This window comes from Anas platyrhynchos, chromosome 3 (assembly GCF_047663525.1).
Source record: "Anas platyrhynchos isolate ZD024472 breed Pekin duck chromosome 3, IASCAAS_PekinDuck_T2T, whole genome shotgun sequence".
NCBI lineage: Eukaryota > Metazoa > Chordata > Aves > Anseriformes > Anatidae > Anas > Anas platyrhynchos.
In genome coordinates, this window is record NC_092589.1 from 73,245,704 (window position 1) to 73,269,646 (window position 23,943).

The 23,943-nt window shown below is 41.1% G+C and overlaps 2 protein-coding genes across 15 annotated transcripts in view; one reads left to right on the forward strand and one right to left on the reverse strand.

Moving 5' to 3' along the window:
* Positions 1 to 115: 115 nt before the first annotated feature.
* Positions 116 to 23,085, reverse strand: CEP57L1 (centrosomal protein 57 like 1). 11 transcript variants are annotated; one of them, XM_072036119.1, is made up of 12 exons: positions 22,945 to 23,081; positions 16,490 to 16,583; positions 11,022 to 11,166; positions 9,148 to 9,327; positions 8,445 to 8,566; positions 7,918 to 8,034; positions 7,555 to 7,632; positions 5,727 to 5,825; positions 4,910 to 4,990; positions 4,572 to 4,801; positions 2,777 to 2,921; positions 116 to 619 (listed from the first exon to the last, which is right to left on the reverse strand). In XM_072036119.1, exons 3-12 carry the CDS (start codon positions 11,161 to 11,163, stop codon positions 395 to 397), a joined length of 1,419 nt encoding a protein of 472 aa, XP_071892220.1. In that variant the 5' UTR covers positions 11,164 to 11,166; positions 16,490 to 16,583; positions 22,945 to 23,081; the 3' UTR covers positions 116 to 394. The 11 variants fall into 11 exon arrangements, with proteins under 11 accessions (XP_071892220.1, XP_038031750.2, XP_071892222.1 ...); XM_038175822.2 differs by lacking the exon at positions 22,945 to 23,081 and adding an exon at positions 22,845 to 22,902; XM_072036121.1 differs by lacking the exon at positions 16,490 to 16,583 and having other exon boundaries at positions 22,945 to 23,085.
* Positions 23,081 to 23,943, forward strand: part of SESN1 (sestrin 1) — a 70,214-nt gene continuing 69,351 nt past the window's right edge. For 2 of the 4 annotated variants that reach the window (XM_038175892.2, XM_038175893.2), the window contains exon 1: positions 23,084 to 23,500. In XM_038175892.2, coding sequence (XP_038031820.2) covers positions 23,171 to 23,500 — 330 coding nt within the window. In that variant the 5' untranslated portion in view covers positions 23,084 to 23,170. Of the gene's footprint in view, positions 23,501 to 23,943 lie in introns of all 4 variants that reach the window. The other 2 variants (XM_038175890.2, XM_027454740.3) reach the window with 2 other exon arrangements.

Sequence of the window (23,943 nt, forward strand, 5' to 3'; positions counted from 1 at the left end):
GAAAAACACTGGCTGTCTTGGAACAGAAGCACTAGCCGTAGTCATTCTGGAAAAGCAAACTTTAAGTATCTTCTTGGCAGGAGGTAGGGGACAACAGGACACCAAAGGCTTCATATTATTTTAAGTTTAAGAAGCGTATTAAGTTTTATTTGACAAGTTAATGCGTAAGCATTTCATCAATCCATTAAAATACTTTATTACAATTCGGTGTAGTGGAATTATAGCTATGCTACATGAAAGTTAATTCTGAGGAGAACAAACTGACCTACTAGTTGTTAAATACTTTAGAATGTGAATTGCTATATCTATTTTATTTTTAAAAGCTACGTTGTGAAATTTAAAATTCACTAGCTGTCAAACAACTTCAAAGCTTCTAACCCAGTAAACTTCAGAACTATTGTTCCCACATAATATCATCTTTTTTCAGTGTTGACTGAAGCTTCTGCACATTTTTTAGCAGCTGAAGAGAGCTGCTACTTTTCTGTCCAGCATGAGATTTGGACATACTTTGCCTTACAGTGACTGCAATCTCCTTCGCTTCCTTTTGGTTACCATATTTTTGTTTGACATGAGCTGCCTCTTGTTTCAATTTCTGAGTCTTTCGCTTTAATTTCTGCACCTAGAAGAAAGATAAATAATTAGAATGTTACAAACTTGGAGGAACTACTGCTGTGTAACTTAAATTTCTACCAAACTCCAAGCTAAAGATGCCTAATGGCCTTTTAAAAAAATAATTAAAACCTACTCATCTTGCATACAGTTGTCTTGCTGAAAGTTTTACAGAAAACTGACCTCGCCCACACAGAAAGCATTACAGAAAACTGACCTCACTCACACTCAGCACACTGTTGAACCTCACCACTCCCTAAAGTAAAAATGCTTGCTTGAGAGAGAGAGAGCCCAAATATCATCTGTTACCAATTTACATTTATGATGGTCTTTTCACATTTCAGATTTTACTACCATATTAACAAGAATCTATACAGACTATTATAGATTACCATATCTCAGCAGCTTACTTGTAGGCCTCACAACAGAATCAAGAAACAGAATAAATATGCTTGAGTGCTACAGAATGTTTTTTAAATGTCAGATAAGTCTTGACTTGCATTTGGCATGAAAATGTCAGTCCTGAAGGTAAAATTAGGGTGGCAACATTCCATATGCCAATTCAGGCTTTAAGTCTACTTCTAAAAATAATGAATTTTAATTGCATTCTAGAGTATATTATTAACTGTAAAACAAAGATAGCTACAGCATTTTTAACATGACAGGTTCTAAACGCAGAAATATGTACCAGAGATATTAAGATTGATTTGTGTAAAATACAAATAGAAATGTGTGTGTGCAAAAGCACCAAAAAAAGAATAGGTCAAGGCTTACAGGAGTGGCTTGTATTGATAACCAGGGCATGATGGACAATAATCAAACAGACAAACATGAATAATGTGCTATTTACATCATGACCATAAAGGCGTGTGCTTTGATAAGGCTGTACCACAGCACAGATGACGTGCCAGCAGAAGATGTGCACTTTGATAACACACAAGGATAACAAAGTTGTACCACACCATACGTGCCATTCCTTTTCCCATCATCCCCAAATGAAGGCAAGCGGTTGCCATAAAGATATGCAAAATGAAGAAGCAAAGATACAGTTGTTGTCCACTGTCTAAAGTTCATGAAGTCAGCAAGATTCTGAGGCAAAGAATAACACTGTAATTGTTGGCTCTTCAAGAGTATAACTTATTTATCCAAAAAACAGTAGACATTGCCAAGAGAGACAGCGAGGATTCAGTCAGTGTCTTCCGTTTATGTTGCTTACATGCAACCCTGACAAGACTACTTTGATAAGTGTCTTTGGCTTGCAAGTATATGAATAATAAAAGGTAAAATCTATCAAAGAATGAACGTGAGTGAAGTTGTTCACACTGAAATCAAATATAATTTTCCCTTTCCTTAAAGTCTCACACTGAGTTCTGTTTTGTTTCTTATATAAGTAAAGCTCTTAGGTGAGCCTATTTATCCTGCAAAATAAGGTGAAAGATCAGAAGAATATCTGACAATTATAGGCTGCATTTTTTTATTATGTTCCAAACCAAATTGCTACAGGGGGGATAAGAAGCTCATCTACAGAAGTGTGGTATTATATGAGCATATATGAAAAGCTGTTATTTATGGCTCTAAAACAAATACTGACAGAATGCGTACAGGTTAGGGGTTAAATGAAACTAAAAGGCTTATCCAGCTATGATTTCTTAGAAGTTGCAATCAATAAACTATTTGGTTAATAAGAAATTCAATATTTCAGTAATATACAAGACATCTAAAAGCCAGTCTGTACAGGAATTATGCATTTAATTTTCTCATTCCCCACAGGGACAAGGTATAAAGGAATGAAATCTCAACAGTCTGTCTTAACACGGTGAGCAGAAGCAACAGACTGAGCAACCTAGCTCTGTATTGCAGAGCTGCTACAGGACAGGAAGGTTTTTTTCACTGTCATACATATCTGGCTGCCAGCTCTAAGTACTTCTTCTTGTTTTGTTTTTTTCGGGTGTTTTTTTGTTGTTGTTGCTGTTGTTTGTTTGTTTTTTGATCAGGAGAAACTGGGTGTACAAGAACACTGCACTAGCAAGCTAATTTGAATCACCCATATTGGAACATCCTAGCTTAAGCATTCCAGTGACATTCCAGTTAATGTCAACAGGAGGCAGAATTGTGGTAGTCATTTAACTAGAGTGTTACAGGCTGGACAGTTTACTTTTTTTCTTACACTAGTCTGGTGCTTCTTCAGCTTGGATATTTGTTCTTCTTTAATGTTCATTTGTTTTACAAGGCAACTCAGCTTCTGTTCTAGATCTTCATGAACTTTGGAGTCCTGAGTTTCCTGTATCTGCTTCAGAAGTTCTTGATGTTCACTATTAACGACAAAAATGGTACAGTAAGTATTCACTATATAGCCCATAGGATTTCCTCCAGTACTTCTAGTGTATTGCATGAGATGCTAGCTGTTTTGTACAGAGTACAGCAATTTAGCGTTATTTACCCCTTCACACAAAATACATTCACCTGGAATATATTCTCTAGAAAAGATTTTTCCATGGGGTCTGATTTTCTCACTTCAAATTCGTAGTTGATGTACATCTTACTCCTCTCTCTTAGCCACAATCACAACAACTATATGTCTAACAGTGTGCAAAATGAACATTTTGAAAGTGAATAGGAGATAATAGCAGCTATGAAGTACTGTATTTTCACCTCTTGCCCAATTTAGTGCAGACTTTGAAGGTTTAGGATAATACAGGAAAGAGTTTTTTAAATTAGTAACTTTTTTCTAAATCAATTTAAGTTACTAATTTAAACAACACTTAGTTATTTTCTGACAGATTGTCCAAATTGAAAAATTGTACTAAAAAAGATTAGCAGGTCCTTAATTAAAAGGAATGGTGTAGATCTGCTTGGTACCTAAGTAGCCGAACAGATCAAAAGCAGAGAAAGTAAAAAAAAAAAAAAAAAGCAGAGACAAGTAATATCTTTCCAAAGATCAAAGCTTCTTTTCTGACTTCTGAGTAACTGTTGATTCTTGACAATTTAACTGAAGCAACTGGTTGCTACTATAAAGAAGAATATCCCTGTCCTTGAATTACTATGATTAGGCCAACCATTACTTAGTGAAGAAGAGGTTGGTTGCCAGTTTAAATTTTGCCACATCAAGGGTTTCAAACCAAGTGTCAACATCCTAACTGGTTTAACCAAAATGTCCTTCTCTGTTCCAACCACAGCTCATCATGTTGACATGTCTACTATGACCAGGTGCATAGCTTTAACCCACAATTCTACAAGCTTGTGTTAATGTGAAGATGTATAAGAACACAATTAATCCACATTTACTTGCATAGCTAGAATGCTACGTACACTTGCATCTAGAGTGTTAGTTTCATCCTGCCCCTTTTCTGGCAGGAAAGTGTGCCTCTTTTCACAACCACCTTACAGGACTGGTAAGTTCTGCTATCAACAAGGAGTGGGAATACACCCTGGACTGTCTCAGCTCAGAGACGTATTAGGTACACATAGATAGAACACAGAATGAGGACAAAGTAACATAGGCTAGATTTTGTGACGAAGCTATTCCTACCACAGCTACGCTAACCTGTTCCACCACCCAGACTGACTCTATGATACAGGCTTACTCAATATTAACACTACCTTTGCAGCATTCTCCAGGAGAGCAGTCTAGGTATACTTTAGAGATCTTAGAGTATATCTTAAATTTCAAAAAATCATAGGCCTGAAAGATTTTTCATGTGCTTCAGCTGTTACTTCAGTAGCAGCATAGTTAAGTACAAGAAAAGAAACCCAGATGAAGAATATGTTTGCTCACTTCCAACATCGGTTAAATATCAGGACAAGAAAAAATTTTTGAATGAGAAAAACCTTACCAGTCAGGCCTGCTCAGGCCATTCTCCCAACTAGTCCTACACTTATGAGGCTAGGTTTGAGTACAGCACACCCATAGCTTCACAGGGCTACTGCTGAAGCCACTTGTAACACCAGAGATGAGTACTCACAAGCTCATTTGGCTCATCTCGTCCTGCATGGCCAAGAGAAGGTCAGAAAGACTTCCAGTGACAGTAGATGATGCAGAGCAAGAGGGTACAGGTTTTGAAAGAGCAGTTTGTCCTGAAATCCCAGATGTAGCTCCATCTTGTCTTTGTGATGTGATACGTGGACAGCGATGCTTCATAATATGCAACACACTTTGTACATTTGCACTAACAGAATGGCTGGAGCTGACAGACTTAAAGCAGAATTAGTAAGTGGTTTACAAAAGTGATTAACAATTACAGTAAAGAGACTTACTGAAAGAGTAGAAGCAAATTTAATGAGAACATTTGGTTTCACGCACCTTCCCAGCCACAAAAGGTAGTACGCCTGCCTTTACGTGAAATTGCGAGGGGTGCATTTTCTTCACTGTAGGATTTTTCTGCTGTAAGACAGACAGAAAATTAAGACAAGATATGCCAATGTGCTGACCCAACTTTTTTTTTCTTTTTCTTTTTTTTTTTGGATCAAGTAAAATTCAAATAGAATAACAGTGAAATGCATCATCTCAGTTTCCCTCTTGTTTAAAAAAAATTATTTCCTTTCTGTATGTGGAACGAGTAGGATTTTCCAACAATAACAGATGAGATAAATAAATTACCTTAACTAAGGAGATATGAAGATGTTCTTACTAACAGATAGTTTGACAATTAGATTGACATTAAAAGAACTGAGCATTACTTGCTTAAGTTTGCAAAACCAGAATTGCAAAATTTTGACTGACCTGTAACATGTGTTGCAAAATATTCTTGATTTCAGCAATCCCCCAACATGCCATCTTAGGATGTCCTGCTTAAAATTACTTTGGAAGCTAATGCTAATTTTGCCAGATAAAATGAAAAGCAGCGAAGACAGGACACAGAACAGCATTAAGACTGTAACTGAGGTTATTATCATGCTGGTATGGGAAAGTTTTCCTGTGAGACTTTACCAGCCCTATCCCAGTTTTAATTACCAAAAGGAAAAAAGAGGTATTCAGCACTGTTCTTCACTTTGGAAATGGAATAAAGTGCATCAGACAAATCAAGTGGCTCTTACATCACCATTTTTCACAAATTCCAATCTCTGTGTGAGTCAGACGCTATCAGCAACACCATGCTAATGAAAAACTTTCATGTTACCTTCTTGGGTTTATTTTTCTTCCTGTTTTTCTTTTTACATTCATTTTCAGATGATACTGAAGACATCAAAATTCTGCTTATCTCAAGTCCTTTTTGAAGCTTTGTGAATAATAATAATAAAAAAAAAGCAAGTATTTAATGTAATGTTAGAAGACTCAAATCACACGGTCTAATTAATTCCCTCTTTCATGGACAAATGAGAGCCAATTAAGGGCACTATTAACTATTCTGCTTGGAAGATAAGCTATGCTTAAAAACTGAACAGATCACTAGGATGGCACGGTATCAGACATATATTGCAGCTCTGTTTTACCAGTTCCCATTTTCATATCCAGCTGTAGCAGGTGTACTTTTCCACTACGATAACCTAGTAACTGAGATAAAACAATCCTTTTGCTTGCTGGGGATCTGATGATAAAATCCAAAGAATATGAACATTTGGATCTCACAGCCTGGGGGCAGAGAGAAATGAGCCCATCTGTGTAACACAGAGGTCAAGCCTGTTGGACAATCCACAGATTGCTCTGCAGTTCAAAGTTGATATAAAGGCTCAGGATAAACAGGATAATAGCCATTCCCAATCAAACACAGGACAAGAACTTTGTTTTGGCATGTGTAACAGTTCCGGCTAAACAATGCTGGAGGTTCATCACTAAAGTGAGATTATTCTGATTTTTCTGTCATCAAAAGGAAGCTGAACCAGCTATGCCACACCCTGTGTTTCCCAACACAGATCCAACAGACCTAAACTGATCCTACAGTGAACCAAGGAGCAACTAGTACTAGTTTAAGACTCAATTTACTTAAGTCCTTTCTTGAGCAAATGTTTATACTACTGCTAATGTCAGATTATCTACTCTGGGAAAGTACTTTTTACTATGTTACTGAGATGATAAAATCTCTGCACTAGGCTTTCTGCTCTGCAGCAACAAAAACAGTTTAAGAAAGAAACCAAAAAACTGCAAGTTTTCAACTGTGCCACTCCACTGTATTCTGGAAGTGATCAGATATCTGGGCTACAATCTGCACGTTAATTCAACATTCCTGGACTGAGGAATAGCTATAAAAGTGACTGCAGTGATTAATTAACATAAACTGTCAGCTTTGCTTATGACTGCATTCTCACAACACTGTTCTCCAGCTCTGCGCCCCCCTCACCAGGGAATACCATCATAAACAGCTCTTTCAAAGTGGCTGCTACCTCTCAGTGAAGTGAGGTTGAGAATACCTGAAGTTACTTTGCTCTTTTAACAAAAGATCACTGTGTTTCTTTGATTTTGGTCTCTTTGATGAATGTTCCTCAGGTGAGTGGTAGCCCAACAAACCAAATGTGACCTCACAGAACAATGTGAATGTGAAACCCAAACTCACACTTAATAAATAATGTGACAGTATCACTGATTAAAGACTTTTCCAGGTACAGTATAGTACATTAAATCTCAGCAAATCTCAACAAAAAAAGGAATACAAATTAGAACAAACAACCTTACTCGAAGTATAAGGTTTTCTGCATGACCACTTTCTACTTAAGGTTATCTGACTCAGTGGAAGTTTCTCCAGAAATTCACTCTTCACCCAGATTGCTGGTAGCAGCTTTAAGGCTGATGAATTAACAAAAAAAAACAAGCAGAATCTTTCTTGATCAAGACAAGCTTTTTCCTATGTAATTTATAACCAGTCTACTCAGTACTCCAGGAATTCTTCCAGGAGATAGCACTCTTAAGAGTTAAATGTGGAGTTTATATGTAATTAAAAAGGAATTTTGGACAGAGAGAATAGTTTCCTTCAGTAATAAAAAAGGAGATAAAATAATACAGTTTCAGTGTACCTGAGCAGCTTTGGCTTGTAGTAGTTTGTGCTGATGCTCTTCTTCAAAAAGCTTTTCTTCTAAGTGTTTGATTTTGTCCTGAATTTGAAGGTAAGAATGCTTAGTCACACTTCAGTTTGCCACACTTAATCAGAAGCCTGAAGTAGCTTGCAATTGTAATCTGGGATAAAACAGGGCTATAGGAATTTTTAAGGCCCAGACTGAAAAAAACACACAACTTATGCAAATGAATCCAAGATAGTCAAGCATTCAGTCAGGTATGTTTTATGATCTCAGCTTTAGCAGAGGAAACTTTTGCAAGAACTTTTACACTATTTACAGTACCAAATGAATAACTTTCAGACTAATTCTAAGCTTGCTTACCTCTGCAATTCTTTGAGTAGCAGTAAGTTTAAGACACTCTTTTTCTAGTACTTCAAGTTTTTCAAGTTTGGCATGCAGTTCCACCTGGTTCTGATCATTCTCTTTCTGAAGCTGGGTCTGGAAAATGTAGGCAAGAGTGAAGATGCCAGTTGACTGAAATTATTTCAGACAGAAAAAAAAAAAAAAACAAACACACTACAGTAGAAGTGTTTAATTAGTTTAAATTTAATATTTTTTTTAATTGCAAAGTGATGAAAAACACCAGGCAGACAAAGAAGACATAAGTTTCCAGCAGTCTTTTTGTCTACCAAATATGCAAGTATTAGCATGGCTTTGCTCATTAGGAGTTCCACCTAGGGAGTCTTTTCATACAATTCATTGAATGGCTGTCAACAGCCAGTCAGACAGTAAATTGCTTTTGTTTGCTATCACCCTGAACAGAGCTGAGGAAGAAAGATGTTCAGCTCTTACACATTTTTATATATTTTATTATATTACTACTTTGTTAATGTGTTAAAAGGCTTCACCTGTTGCTCTAAAACCATTTTCTTTTCCAGTTCTGCACTGGAAACCATTTTCCTCATGTAATCCAGCTGTTTCTCCAGCAGGGAGCAGCGGGATTGTGCCGCATTTAACTGCACACTTATATCTACAGAGAGAAGCAAAGACATTCAGTACAGCAATGGGAGTCATCCATTTAACCATCTTGTCATCTCTTTGAGGAATTCTCTATCTCCAAAAGAGAGAAGAAAAGTTTTGTTAGTCTGAACAAGTCGTGTGGTTAAAATATATTTTATATATGACAAGAGAATCAAGATGCTTTTCCAGAGCTAGTCCCTAATATGAATTCCGAAGGTGTGAGCACAACTGTTACTTTGATTAATATCAGTAGATATCTAACCAGAATCTGGTTCCTTCCCTTCTACTTACTTTTCTCAAGTTAGCAGTGTTATACAAGTAAGCAGATGCTTTGTTATCATACGAGTTAAACACACCACCTGAAATCTGCTTATTCTTTAAAACAGCTTTATGGGTTACGCAATACTTGGTTAATATATGTACAAATACGATCTAAACTTGATTTGCAATTATCAGGCTTCTGCATCTCCCCAGTTCTGAAGCAAAAAAAAGAAAGGGGGGTTGTATTAATCAGCTGTTTGTCAAAACAAACACTCCCTGGATTATACCCTTTGAGTTGCTGTGGCTACAGCTGAGCACTCAGAGAAATACCTTTCCGCTGTTGCATCAGTTCTTGATGTGCTGTGTCTTTTTTGTAGGATTCATGCTCTAAGGCCTTCTTATACTGAGCAGCTGCTATGGAGAGGCTGCACAGATTATCTTCAGCTTGTGATTTCTCCAGCTCTAGACGGTGGATCTTTTCTTGAAGAGTTCTCAGGGCTGCCACCACAGCTAGCAAACAATGCAACAGTTATATTTAAGCTCTTATGACAGTTCCTCTTACTATTTTAATAAAGCACTTCAAACAGGAAAAATACTACCTAGATTTTCTTTCTAGGATCACCTCTAAAATGAATGACATTCTCCAACAGTACAATAACACACTCGCAATGTATCTAGGAGAAAATAAACATGTTTACCGCATAAGTGAGGTAGAAAGCACAGGTCCTGTGAGAAAAGCTATTTTCACTCCAAATGTTAGCAAACACAAAGAAATCATGGCAAATTCAGAACAGCAAACTCTGGGACTTAGAACTATTAGCATTTGTTTACAGAGAAGCAAGGAACACAGGTTTCCAAGTTAGGTCACAAGTTTTGGTGTAATGCAACTGGTGTGGGCAGATAAAGGACACTGGACAGCCAGAAAAATCAGATGCAAGGGACGTTTTAGCAGAGGATGCATTTAAAAAAACTTCATTGTTTCAAAAGGTAATGATTCAACCGTCTCACTTCTTGTATTCAATATCTTTTTAAAACCATAAAATCAAATCTGCAAGATTTTACTTTTAGTCTCAATACCAGTCAAAATTACACCAAAAATAAAATCAGAGTTCCAACTTCAACTACAAGAAAAAGTTTACTAGCTCTTCAAAAAGCATACATACCTATGGAAGTTTAAGACATGTTCTGTAACAAAGTTCAGCTTTTTTTTTTCCTGACATTTCATAAGCCTTGATATTTTCCTTATACCAATTCACTTGGTAGAGGAATATCCAGCAAATATTGCTAGCTCCATAACAACTCTAATCAGCTTCCCACAGCCTCCTTAGAATAAATAACAGGCTCCAGAGAGCAGAAAGATGAAGTGGGAGCACTTCCTCCATCTTTCTATTGGCATACTATTTATTAAACTGAACATTTTAATCCAAAAAAGCCCAAATGTCATATGACAGAAGATTATTACTGAAGTCACAGATTCTTCATATGGGGAAGCCACAAAACAAAGAACAATAATGACATGTACAGGCTATGCTATGTCTGTGCAATATTGCAAAGTTATCCGTGGCATTAAATCCAAGTATGGTACACTTGTGATTCACTGAGCTCTCTGGACATGCTAAGCCCCTAGGCATTTGTCCTATGAGCTCTAGGGAATAATCATTGATTAAGGCACAAGACAATCATAGTGGACCTGTATTTCACACAGATAAATACACTGATAACTTTCCCTAGAGTCTGTTTTACTCACAAGTTCTCCCAGTAAATCATACCACACAAAACAAACAAACAAACAAACAAACAAAAACAACTTAAAGTAATTTTAAGCTAGAGAGAGTTGAATAGCACTGCACAAAGCCAATTTTAAGTCAAAGTACTGTATCTTTTTTTGCTGGATTTAAAGCGTGAATTGCTTCTGTTGAGTTTGAAGCATTCTCCTTTGCTTTTAGAGGAAGTCTGACGATATTTAAGTTAAACAATTTTCAAAGCCAAAGTTTATAAGGATGTTAGAAGACTTGAAGCAGTTTCCATTCCAGATGTATGACTTCAGGGAGACTACTCCCTCAGGACACATACACATCCTGTCACTGTCAGCCTGATAACCACTGCAAGTCATTGAACTGAGTAAAACAGAATGGGGAGTTTGCTCAAGAGATTTCACAAGGAACAATTAAAAACACAACTTTAAAGACATATTTTGGCTTTACCTTGGTTATTGGAGATAGAAGGCTCGTCAACTCCAACAGCTGCCAACTTCTTTGATTCTATATAAGCAAAGGATGCAGGAATCATTTTATCTGGTGGCTGAAGAAAGCTTCCTATGAAGCTGTCCTTTGATTCAGAATCCATAGCCTGCAAAAGGAGAGTTAAATAACGACGTTAGCTCTTCAATGAACTATGTAGCAAGGCATATCACTGGGCAGTCCCTGGCTCTGTTTACATCAAAATAGGTTATTTGCATCAAAATAATAATTTAAAAAGCCACATGCACCCAGAGGTATTGTGTATTTTAATGCAATTCCAAAACAATGTCTTCTGTAACACTAAAGATAGCTCTCCTCAACCAGTCAAAGTTTTCTAAGATTTTTCTTGGTGTTTTCCAATAATTTATTTCTGGCTTTTTAAAAGCCAAGGATTAACAATATTTTTATAGTTCATATGTACTCTATGACAAGTCATTGAAGCCTCATTTTGTTGTTTACATTGTGAATGCTATGACAACCAAGCATGGTCTACAGGTCATGTGAAGGAGGGCTACAGATCATCCGAAGGGAAGTGGTATAAGAGAAACTAACATTAGAGCCCTCTTTACTAAGTTTGGATTTACAGATACTGTAAAAATAAGCTTTTTCACTGTATTCTTCACTCCTCTATTCATCTACTAGTTTTACTTAGGAAGAGCAGAGACAATCCCAATGTCACACAAATGCTTTCCTCAAAAATACAAGCTTTCTTCCACTTCCAGGGTCCTATCAACTTACACATCTAAAGTTGAGAGATCTCACTTCTGAGAGCTCCGACCAGATTTTGCTAGTCATTGGAAGTGTGAACACAATACCAAGAGAGGGAAGATAGAGCACAACGCAGCTACCTTTCAAACTAGTACCAAGCACTTCACTTGATATAGTTTAAGAAATGAAGATTATATTCAGCTTCAGTTGCTAAAAAACAGCTTATGTGAAGGTTCAGTGATAGCACTGTGGTACCTCTTAAATTTAAAACACAAATTGTTCTGATGGAGCAGCAGCAGCACATGATGCTGCCTGCCCTAGAGCATGGCTTGCTGTGCTGCAACTTTCAAGAGACCCACTGAGTGGGGTTTCTGCTCGGACAGAGCTATTTACAGGCACTAATTCCCAAGAAGGCAACAACTTTCTTCCTTCTCCAAGCTGTCATCACAGAGATGTTGACAACAGCAACTCATCGCCAGGGCTTGCTTGACTTCAGGCCTCCCAGACACCACTGTTTTTGCATGCTAACACCCCCAGGACAGATCCCACAGCTCAGGGTGGCCCCCCTGGCACAGACAAGGCCTTCCTGGCACTGAGGTGGCTCCTCCTTGGCCACCTGAGCTTAAGAGGGGGAGCTGCCCACCCTTGCACCACAGGATTTTTCTGAAGAGCTTCCTAGGGGGGCCTGCCACCATCTCGGGGTTGTGGCTGGTCACACTGAGCCCAGGCAGCTGGCCTTCGGGGCTGGGTGGGCAGGGAGGCAGAGGGTGGGTGAAAGGTCCCACCCGGTGGCCCTGACAGGTATATGGCATGTACAAGTTGTTTGTGGACCTCCACGGCTCTGTCCTGGAGGTCCAGGAAACCCAACTAACATTTGGGAAGTCCCACAGATGGAGCGATCAGGGTTGGGGACAGGAGAGAACATAATTCTGGCACGGGGCACTCCAGGATATTTCACAAAGTACCTGGCATGGCACAGTATGATATTCCTCAAAGTACAAAATAAGCAAGACTTACCCGTTTTCCTGTTGCTTCTCAACTCCTACACACTGATGACGAAAAGGACTAACAAAAAATGGTCTTTAAAAATACACATACACACACACCAAACTTCCTGCTGCTGCTATTAAGTGAAACACAATTTGGAAACTGAAGTGTAAGAAGGTCATTTTTGCCCATGACATCTAACCCTTCAGCAGTTAGCACAACTGCAGGCTCACTTTTTCATCAGTTACCATGCTCCAGTGGAAGGCACCCTGCTTTCTTGCATGTCTGCAGCTGCTACAAATCAATTAGTTTCCTTATTGCCTTCACATAAACAAGTCCTGCTGTTTCCAAGGAGATGGGTATGCGGACAGTTGTAGGAAGGGCAATGATCCGAAGCAAATAACAAATAAGAGAGGGAAGGAATAAAGTGCCAGAAGATTTGAGAAATCCTGGTCAAGCTCAGCAACACAAGGGGGGGGAGGAGGTGCTATTTGGGAGAAAGGGAAGAAAAACACCCTTTAGTTCAGCAGGTGAAACAGGAAGAAAGTGAAAAGAGGAGAGGCCAGCTCACCAGCCCAGTGATGGTGATCTAGCTAATCCCACGTGGGCTTCGGCATGCACAGCCACCATTTTACCAGCACAGCACAAGGTAAGACGCACCCTGGAGCAGCACGGGCAGCAAGAGCTCCCCAGGCAGCTCTTAAGATGGCTGTGAAGGAAGGTAGCAATTCACAACGGAGACGCTGATGTTTGCAGAACCCCTGCTGTGGACACGGTTACAGACGCCTTGTTTTGCCACAGCTTCTTGGAGACTAAAATAGGCTGAGGGAATGGTTGCTATAGCATTTCTAGGTTCTGCCAACACAGTTACTTCAGTCGAAGTGCTCTAGTGTGGATGAGCCCTTTAATATCTTGGGAGGTAAACATAGTTTATGAGAACCATCCCACACAGGAGCAATATCTACAATACTGCAGGCCTCAGACGAGGAAATGGGCTGGGAAAAGGACCAAGTCACTCTACGTCAGCAAGACACCATCAAAGATCCTAAATATTTTCAGCACATGAATCCAAGAAACCTATCAGAAAGTAATTAAGGACCCAAAATATGTTTGTACATCAACTGTCCTACAACCGACTTTTTCCTCAGGAGTATTTATGTTTCTATAAGACCATCACAGGCAAACTTAACTGATTGCTATTTACGGCCATGCTGCCATGGATGCATGTACCTAGCCCTAGAGAGGTGCTTTAAAGCAGATAAACTCTCCCTGCATGGTAGTGTTTGTGCTAGTACACCTCTGCAGGGCCTAGGAGGATCTAGCACTTGAACAACACCAGTTAAAGCAGTCAAAACAGTGCTGTTTAGACAAGCTCCTCACTGGGGAAATCAGTGCACCAGCTGGAGTTTGGGGAACAACCAGGGGAGAAGTGTGAGCATTAAATAGACGCTGACAAAACACTCAGTTTGAGGCTCCATGGCTCCAGCTGCAGAGTTCTCTTGTGGCTGCAGTTCACATTGAGACTCACCCTTTTTTTTTTAACTGGAGCTGACCCAGTCTGTGTTGGTGGCTGCAGCAATGATGCTCAGATGCCCACTACTATTTGACACAGAAAAATGCAAAATAGGAGGTTATACGTAATCAACATCAAGCATGGGCAATTTAGTGCTGCCCACAGGCTTCCCGTTAACCTTTAGCCTGGCATATCCACCTATGTTGTCTCCAAACCAAAGCTGGCCTGATCCAGGAGGCTTTTTGGCATAGCAAATGAGCTCTGTGACAGCCCTGCACTAAAGCAATTGCACTACCTACCTCCTACCTTGCTGGAGCCGATGTGCTCATCCCCTGGGGGTGAGCATGAGCAGGCCCATTTCATTCCGGCAGGACCACTTCTGGCTCTTGGCTCACTGCCACATGCAGGCCAGAGTGAGCTTGCACAAAGGCTGTTGGATGGTGAACCTGTCTTTAGGTCCGTATATATCTATACATGACTCTCATAACTCTGAAGAGTGCAAGCAAGCTAGAGTTTGTTACTCAAAGCAAACAATTTTCCATTTCATTAAAGTCAGGTAAGTCTAGCCCAAGTAAGCATGTAAACAGTAAGGAGCTACTGAGCATCACCAAAATCAAATCACAAAAATGTCACACAGTGTAAAGCAGCACATGGACAAGCTTTTTAGGAATGAATTTTAATGGGTCCAGGGAATAATGCTGGCCTAATAGTTTCCCTAAAGATATACACCGGAGGAATAATGTGACAATGTAAGGGATGCTTTCACTAAGTTTTCCAGCATTTGCTATCTTAGAGAGGTCCTGGCTTATTTAGATGAGGGCAACCTTTTAGAACTAAAGAAAAGAGATGTTGTCAGAACAGCTTTACAGACGAAAAAGAAAAATCAGAATAAAGCATTATTCAGAAAGAAACACAAAGATATCTATCTTCTGACCTGACCTGCTGGGCATAATATTTTTTTCTGAACTGAAAACAAACTCTCAGATAAATCCAAGAATGATGCACTGTTTATCTGACATTTTATAGGAGAATCTCTAAAGAATTGCCCCTACGCAGGCTATATCAAGAAACTACCAGAATGCTGGCTGCTGCCTTGTCTATTTGAGCCAAGTATTGCTGGCAAAAGGTTATGTTAGAGGCCATTTTCATGACACAATCCAAATCGGTCTATTTTTTTCCCCTTTCACTTTCCTTCCAGAACCATGAAAAAAGCTTGATCAGCTGTACTGGATGTGCTGTAATGCTCTTTTAGCCTCATTCCGGACAGACAAAGAACAGCCTTTCCACTGACCAAAATAAATAAATAAAGTTGCAGGCAAACTGCATTGTTGTTTTGGGAACACCCAGTCTCTAGCATCCTGACACAGCCACTTTAATCAGCTTGAAACACACGACCTTGCTCAGGCTATATCTAAGGAACTGGTACTCCTGTGCCTTCTTTGATCTAAAGGGGTTAGATATGCAATGGTGACAGCTGCAAAAGTAATAGGAAGGGAAAGCTAACTGAATCAATAAACCATTTCAACATGTTTTTAAGTTCACTTGATCCTCACTTTAAATGAGTTTAGAACAAGCGACTAAAAGTTGTTAGACCAATTAAGGAACTTGGTGGCAGCGGGGAGTTTTTTCAAAAGCTGACACAGGCAAATCCATGGGAACTGTGTTTGTTTGTGAGAGTGAAGTCTCAGAACTGGATATATAAAGGTCTAGTGCACAGTTTCTTTGACACTGCTATACCAAAACCTATTCATTTCTAAATCTCAAGTCTCATGCTGAACTTCAATACAATCATTTTTTCACTCTTGGAAAAAGGGGAAAAAAAACATTGTGTTTTCTTATGATCCTATGTACTGTAAAATATGGTAAAACCTAGTATTGTAATGAACAGAAACTCTTAAGGGTTTTATTCATTGTGTCAGTCCTTCTAAACATTCGTATCGATATTACTGCAGTTCCTGTTTGCTCAAGATAAAAAATAGAGAACAAAAAAGATGAATAAAGAAAATGGAGTGAGTTACACAAATAATCTGGGAAAAGAAATAACGAGGTTGGGAAAAAAAAAACAGAGTTTTTGGTTTGTTTTTTTTTTTTAAGAATTTTAACCTGACAGCATATGAAGCAATCTTGGGTCATAATGAGTTTTGCTATTTTCTTCTAAGAGTGCAGCAGACCCAATTCCTCATTAAACTGGGCTATCAGTCATATGTACATGATTAAATCATACCTTTGTGGGGAGACTGAGCTGGTGCAAACTGCTTTAACCTGTACGTGCAGCTGATAACTGAAGTTAGCACTCAGAGGAGCAAGACCGCAAGTTCCTATCAAGTAACAGCAGATAAGTTAGCATGAAAGCACCTGGCCTGGAATAGTATTTAAAAATATATATTTTTATACCTTTAATCAGTCCAAAGTAATGAAATATAACCTTTGTGTAACAAGCACCAAATACAAATATTATCAATGGTCACTAACATACTTCCTCACTTCCCTAGTAATTCTGTTTCTCTCATCTTCTCCTTTCATCCACCCCCATGTTATAGTTGCTTTTTTTCCCTCACTTCCTGTCTTTTCCTTGTATTTACACCATCCTATAGCTTTGTTCCTTGCTCTTCTCCCTTTCTTTTTCTCCCACTCTCTCTACTAGCATAAAAAGATATATATATATATATATTTTTTTTTTAAAAACAAAGTTAGAAGGGACATTTTCTCTCACACAAGAACTATCAAGTTTCTTCCCTTCATACTTAGGATTCAGTTCCAACAGATCCTGCTTGCTCTTAGTACACTGAGTGATGGGGAAAGTAAGGTGCTCTCTTCAGTAGTCTTCATGGAGAAAGCAAAAAGTTACTTTTTCTACCCGCTATTTTCTGCTGCTGATGCCCTCACACTGTCTTTCACATACAGTTTGCTTAGCTTGCTCACTTCTCTTTACCCTCCGGAATGTACTCCTTGGACTAGAAGCATCTTTCTAGCTTTTTGGAGAGCAAAGCAGAGTACAAGTGAACAGACAGACTGGAAGGCAGGAGGAAATTACTGACTCTGCCTATTGAACCTTGATTTAAAGAGGAAGACTAGGCTATTGAGCAAAGGGAACAGTTTCAAGAGAAACTATCTCCAGTATAGAAGACTATATATCTGTGCAGAGGCAGAATAATTAGAGATTAGAAAGGCAAATACAAAAAGAAAGACACATGTTCAGGTAGGGTGTGGGTTATAATATACGTGTGGGTTGACATGACAAACATAATGAAGAAATCTAATGAAGTAGGGGATAGTTATTGCAGGCACTGACTCATTCACAGTAAACGCTTTTACTGCACCATAATTTTCACCTTTTACGTCTCAAATATTTAATGGGATCATTGAAAGATGGTTCTGAATGTTGCAACTTGCCCTCTAGGCAGATAAAACAGACAGATTGTGTCCCCACCATCGCCTTGGAATTTATTTTCAAAGTAAACTTATGTTTTTACCAACGCTTTCTCAGGAAAGTGCCAGTCTTCATCCACCATCCTTTAACCTAGAGTGGAGTAGGAGGTAGATCTTTGGCCAGATAACTGGAAGAGCATGACATGGATGAGATCAGAAACAAAGAGAATAACTGTTCATAGGATTTGTCTCCTTTTACCTACTGCCACCCCTACATTTTTCTTATACTCCTGTGCTGCTGTTAACTAGGTACCTGGCAGGGAACAAGAATTCTATTGTCTATTTGTACACCAGGCAACCTAAGAAAAAGAATGACCAAAAATACATAAGTATTAACGAGGAAAATATAAGTTTTTCTCCTGGCAAGAAATGATTCTCCAAGTCATCTTTTGTCACCAACGGCTGTCTTTAAAGATGCAGAAAAACTGCAGGCAGATTTAAGAGCAATTCCTCAATCTTCTTTTGGAGATCTCTCGTGCTGAAGAACAATGTTAAAGGATAGCATCCGCTTGCAGGACTTAAAATATTCACAGCAAGTCCAGTACATCCACATCGTGCATCCTGAGCACGTACAATATTCTAAGTATTAATGCCAGAATATGCATATAGTATGGCATAATGTGTACTCAGAAATGCAAAAAAATGGTGTATCACTATGTTGTCTGGGACAACTTACAACATTCAAAACCATGCAGAAGAATACTTGCTTCATATAATCTGTATATTTCAACTTGCATGACTTCAGAGGTGCAGGAAAAATCTGAGTAAAATGCCATGAAATTCTGCATGATGTCTCATACATAAAACTAATTTAAACTGATTATAATATAATTAAGAGACTTTTCTCCCCTGATGCACAGTTTCTGACTGCCAGGCAACTTAGAACACAATTGTGGATCTCGAGGGACTCGACTTGAATTCCTGGTGTTCTGTGTGACCTTAGCAAATCACAGAGGGGTGGGACTGATATTGGATTGACGTGCCAGGATCAGCCTCAGGGCTGGATCCCGAGTTTGGTAATGATTGGCTTACATTCCCTGTGTGTAAAAGAAGTGTAGGTATATGGCCAAAACAAGCAGCATGCTTAGTAGGGAGCTAACAAGAGCTGATGCAGGGAAACGCTATGAACATGGATGTATGTGAAGTCCCACCCTGGTGCTTGGCACCTTTGTCCTGTTAGGACTCAGAATTTGGAGTCCTCTTCTAGTGGTGAGTGCCAGAATCTGCTCTTTAAAACAATGAATAAAGAGTCCCTGTAGCTTCTCCGCTCCGTGATTTCATTTCACGTCTGCTGCCACAGCATTTTTCTTTGTGTTATTACTGGAAAATACTGGAGCCTGTGCTAATACACAGCCTGCCAAAGGTGTTTGAAAGCCCTATTTGGCTGTCAGCAAACAAAAAATTCCCAATAAGCGGCGTTCATTTTCTTTTAAAGCGTAGCTTGAGGAAATAGTGTCCATCTTCTCTACGCTGTTACCCAGTGGTTAGAGCACTGGCCAGGAAGCGGGAGTTTAATGGCTTTCCTGGGAAGCATTCATACCGCATCCCTGACCACCATGCTGGGGCTGGGAGGAGGAAGAGTAGGAAGGAAGCAGGGAGTCACCACCTTTTCGTTTGAAGTTATGACCCCGTGCAGACAGGGCCTATAAGAGTGCAGGACATGGAGATGGCAGCTGAGGCAGAAGACAAAGTAAACCAAGGATGAGTCTCTGACATGTAGTTAACCACTTGAAAAGAGTCCTGGGCTTTATTTATGCATCTTACTATTTCTATAGTAATAGTCCCTGGATTAAAAAAAATAGTAAATAAATAAATAAATAAAACAGCACTAGCTTGGGAATAGCCTCCAGATCCCCAGAGTCCCTTTTCCTAGGAAAAGGCTACAAAACCACACTTCCCCTTTGTGTCTCCTTCTCTTTCACAACAGTTTTGATGTCAAACCACGTTTGCCTTCTTCTCTGACAATTTCAAGTAATGAGTGGATGAACATTTCCCTTCCACTTGCAGTCCTTCCAAGCACCTAGGACACTCTCCTGGTAGATACCAGGTGTTGACAGAAGTCCCTTTGAGCTGAAAGCTGCTTCTCTCATCACTGGCTTGTCACACTGAAGGTGAGCTCTCCACCAAATGCAGATGGGCACCAAAGCCTGCAGTGGCTACTGACAGAAAAAACTGACCTTACTGGGGTGAGTCTGCTGGGCTCAGAGAACTTCTCAGCTGGACCTCTCTCAAAGCTGTTCAGCTTACTGCCTAGACCACAAGTGGGCACAAACAGGAGACAGGTACCAAGATGCCCAAGATACTTGGGGCAAACCTGGACCTTTCTATCCAGAAAGAGACTAACAGAGTTCAGGTGGCAGCTCAGTGGCATGTTTTGGATCAGAAGTTTTCATTTGCACATGCTCTCTTCTGGGGTCTAGCTCTTAAGCCTTTGAGGCTGCATTTATACATTCAACTGGAGCACAGCCAGAAAGTTGGCAAGCACAGCATGACATTAAGAGGTCTGTGCTTCTGTTTCATCGTGGCCAAGCTCTTCTCAAAGCAACCTATGCTTCACAAGAGGCAAAGGTGAACTTTTAGAAGAAAGAGATCCCAGGCTAGGTATTTGCTAGCTTGAATTAAATCAGCCTCAACAAAAAATGGGCATAAATAACAGCATTTGAAGGAATCTAATTCAAAAAGCAGTTCCTTCTAAGTTGCATGAGTTTTACTGTGTCAATGACAGTTCCCAGTAACATACTAAAGGAATTCTGCAGCAAAGTGCTCTTTTGAGAGCATACAGAAGCTGGAAAAGAATTTTTGAAAGTAAATAAAATATAATTTAGGTCTTGTTTATAACTTAGAGGACATGAATACAACTACTTTATATTTTCAAAAAAATAATTCTGCATTTGGGTATGATTTGCATACTGTTATAGAGGTCCTTATGCAGTTAAAAGAGAAGGAAGTTGATAAATAATCAAGGAAGGAAACACTGAGGTTTAAAACAGCCACAGATTTGTTTTACTTCAGCTTATCATTCTAAAAACTCAAATGCTGTAATTCTGGATGGGTTGCCAGATTGTTTCCTTCATAATTCTGCCTCTCTCTTATCCATTCTTTAGGGATCAAAAACAAGCATATTAACTCCAGCCAGTGAACACACAAATCAAACAAACACATTCCCCTAACTTCAGGCTCTGATTAATTCTGCTAGTAGCCTTTGACCTTGATTTCCACAGTGTCTTGCAGTACACGCAGGAGCTTGACCCGGTATCGGAAAACTGCAGAGATTTGGTCTGGAAAAAATAAAGCCACCTTCATCTCCATTACCAAAGCGCTACATTAAAATCTATCAAACAAAGAGCTGAAATCTGAAGTTTAGGCCTTGGAGCCAGTTTCACAATCTGTTTCCTGTAGCCAGAGTTCATTCGCAGCCAGTGGAAAAAACAACTTCTAAAAGATAAAAGGCAGTGCTATGACTCTCAATCAATCTTAGCGTTCAGTGTGGGAATATAAGCCCTACTGAAGTCTAACATCAAGGCGTCAGTTTTGATTCGATTTCACCTTATTGATCCCTGATGTATGTAGGTGTTGTCAGAGACACCCAGCGAGCACAAACTTACCATGGGAAAAACAAGGTACATCCAACCCCTGAAGATCAAGATTTAGATAGAAATAAAGCAAGCATTCGTGACTTGCCTACTCACAGGAAAACTGGGAGACTGTAATGAGTGACAACAGAACGGGACAGGAAGCTGAATGGTAGCTAACATTAAAAAAAAAAACATAAAAGGCCCTGGCAGCATTATTTTCTTTGAACCCATCAGTTATGATGGGTGGAGGCCTCGAGTGCTTAGAGAAGTAAAGTCTCGCATTTATTGCAGGTGGTGATGATTTTGGTAGATATATTGTTCACAAGGGTGCCAAAGGCCTAGAGGAAGCAGCTGCGTGAAGCAGCCCAGGCCTGTTCACGCCACCAAACAATAGTAACTCAGCCTTGCTGCAGAAAGGTTTTTAGAGGAGGAATGGGGAAAAATAGAACGGTCTGCCTTGAAAGCTCCAGGTAATGATGGAACGATGCTTGTTTTGCAAGCTTTGGAGAAACTGTGCCAGGAAAACGAAAGGAATGCCTGATGGAGAAAGCAGATTGTTTGCAAATAAAGGAGCTGTTGATGGCTAGTTTTGTGAGCTGGTCCCAGCTCTGCGCCTGGAGTTGGAGTTTCTATATATTTCTGTGATGTTGCTTGGTCTGTATTTAACTTCAGGCCTGAGTTTTGAATGTCAGAGCAGGAAACATGCATGCCAGAAATGCAAAATACCTATGCCAGGCCACATATGGCCAATGTCTTGTTTCTGATTTACCTGCAAGTGCTCTTCAGCATGCTCCAAGCCACGGTGGCTTCAAGGTGGCAGCTGCACCTGGGTGGCTCTGCCCCTGCCTGCACGCTTCCTGCTCCTGACAGCACCAGGAGCCGTGCCAGGAGGCAAATCGGCTCAGGGAGCTGACTGGGCTGAAAATTAACTATCAAAAAGAAACAAAAACAAATAAACAAAAAATTTTGTTTCCTGCAGAAAGGAAGGAAGGAGTCCCTGTGGCCAGGGCAGTGGCAAGGCAGCCCATGGGGCAGCAGCCTGCACCTCACCTGCATCAAAACATTGGGGACCTGCTGCTTGATTTTAGTATCACAGGGAGGGTTTTTTTTTTATAATTTTTACTACTTTTTATTTTTAATTTTAAGAAGGCAACTGGACTTGAGCATGGGCTGTTTGCCTTCCCTGCTCCTGCATTTATTTAGGCTACACCAAAGGCTGAAGGTACCTACTTGATAAACCTTTCTGGTTGCTCAAAGCCCAGTATTTTATCATAATTATCATTTATTTATTTTTTTGCCACCACAAGCTTCTGAACTTTATTTTCTTCCTAACCGTCGCCCAGCTTTTTGCTTTTATTTTTGAATTATCTGTTCGGAGATCGAGAAGTTTTGAAATGTTGGACTTGGGGGGAAAAGAAGAGGACCCCCTAGAAGCCCTAGTAGAGAAATAACAGCGACTTCACAGAAATAACAGCGACTTCCCCCCCCCCCGACCTGCCCCGGGGCCGCCCCACCGGTAAACGGGGCTGAGGCGGAGCCGCCCCGAGCACCGCCAGCCCCCCCTCCCCTCCCCACCTCGCATTGCCTCCTGGGACACGTAGTTCCTCCTCCCACCACGTGCACAGCGCCTCCCTCCAGGCGAACTACGCCCCCCAACACCCCTCCTTATACCCACCTCTCCCCTCCCCGATTGGACCCCCGTCGATGAGCGCTGCGAGCCGATTGGCTGTCAGGCACGCCCATCACCCGTTGGGGGCGGGGCGCCCCCTCCCCTCCGCGCCGGGGGGCGGGGCGGAGCCGCCGGCGCCGCGGGGTGGTGGCCGGCTGGAGGCGAAGCCCCCCGCCGCCGGCTGCCGTTGGGCGGCCGTTGGGCGGCCGTTGGCGGCGCCGCTCCCCCGCCGATGCGCTGCGGGCAGCGCCCCGCGGGCTCCTTCTCCTCAGGGGCGGCTCGGCTGCCGCGGCTCCGCCATGGGGCGGCCGGCGCGGGGCTGCTGAGGCGGCGGGGGGGGGGCTCGATGGACGAGCGGGAGGGCGACGTGCGCTGGGACGGGCTCTGCAGCCGCGACGCCGCCGCCCGCGCCGCCGCCTTGGAGCACCTCGGGCAAGCCGTGCTCCGGCGCGGCGGGGCGGCCGCCGCTCCCCGGGTGCTGGCCCGGCTGCTGCTGCTGGCCAAGCGCTGCCCCTTCCGCGACGTGAGGGAAAAGAGCGAGGCCATCCTGAGCGGCGTGCAGGTGAGCCCGCAGGGGTGAGGGGAGAGGGGCCGGCAGCGAGGCTGCGGGGGCTGGGGGAGCCCTGGGGGTCCCTTCCAACTCTCCTGATCCTCTGACAGCTCGGGTGCCTGTGCTGACAGGGCTGGGATACCCCCAGTGCAAAAACAATAAAGGTTTGGGTCTGCGCATCCACCGGTGCATAACATCTCCCAACTTCTCTTTTCTTTCCCAGCTCAGGAGCAGGCGAGAGTCCAGCCAGCGCAGGATTAGCTTTACAGACCTGCTATGCTAACAAAAATAAATGTTACTTTGTACTCTTCCCCCGGTTCACAGTCTAATTATAGGCGCTGGCGTCGCGATTTGCTCCCTCACCTGCAGTTTTTGCGAAGGTCCCGAAGTGCCGCTCGCATCAAAGGGCACTGCTAAAAATACTGCTTTCTGCAGGGTAGGAAAAGGAAATTAAG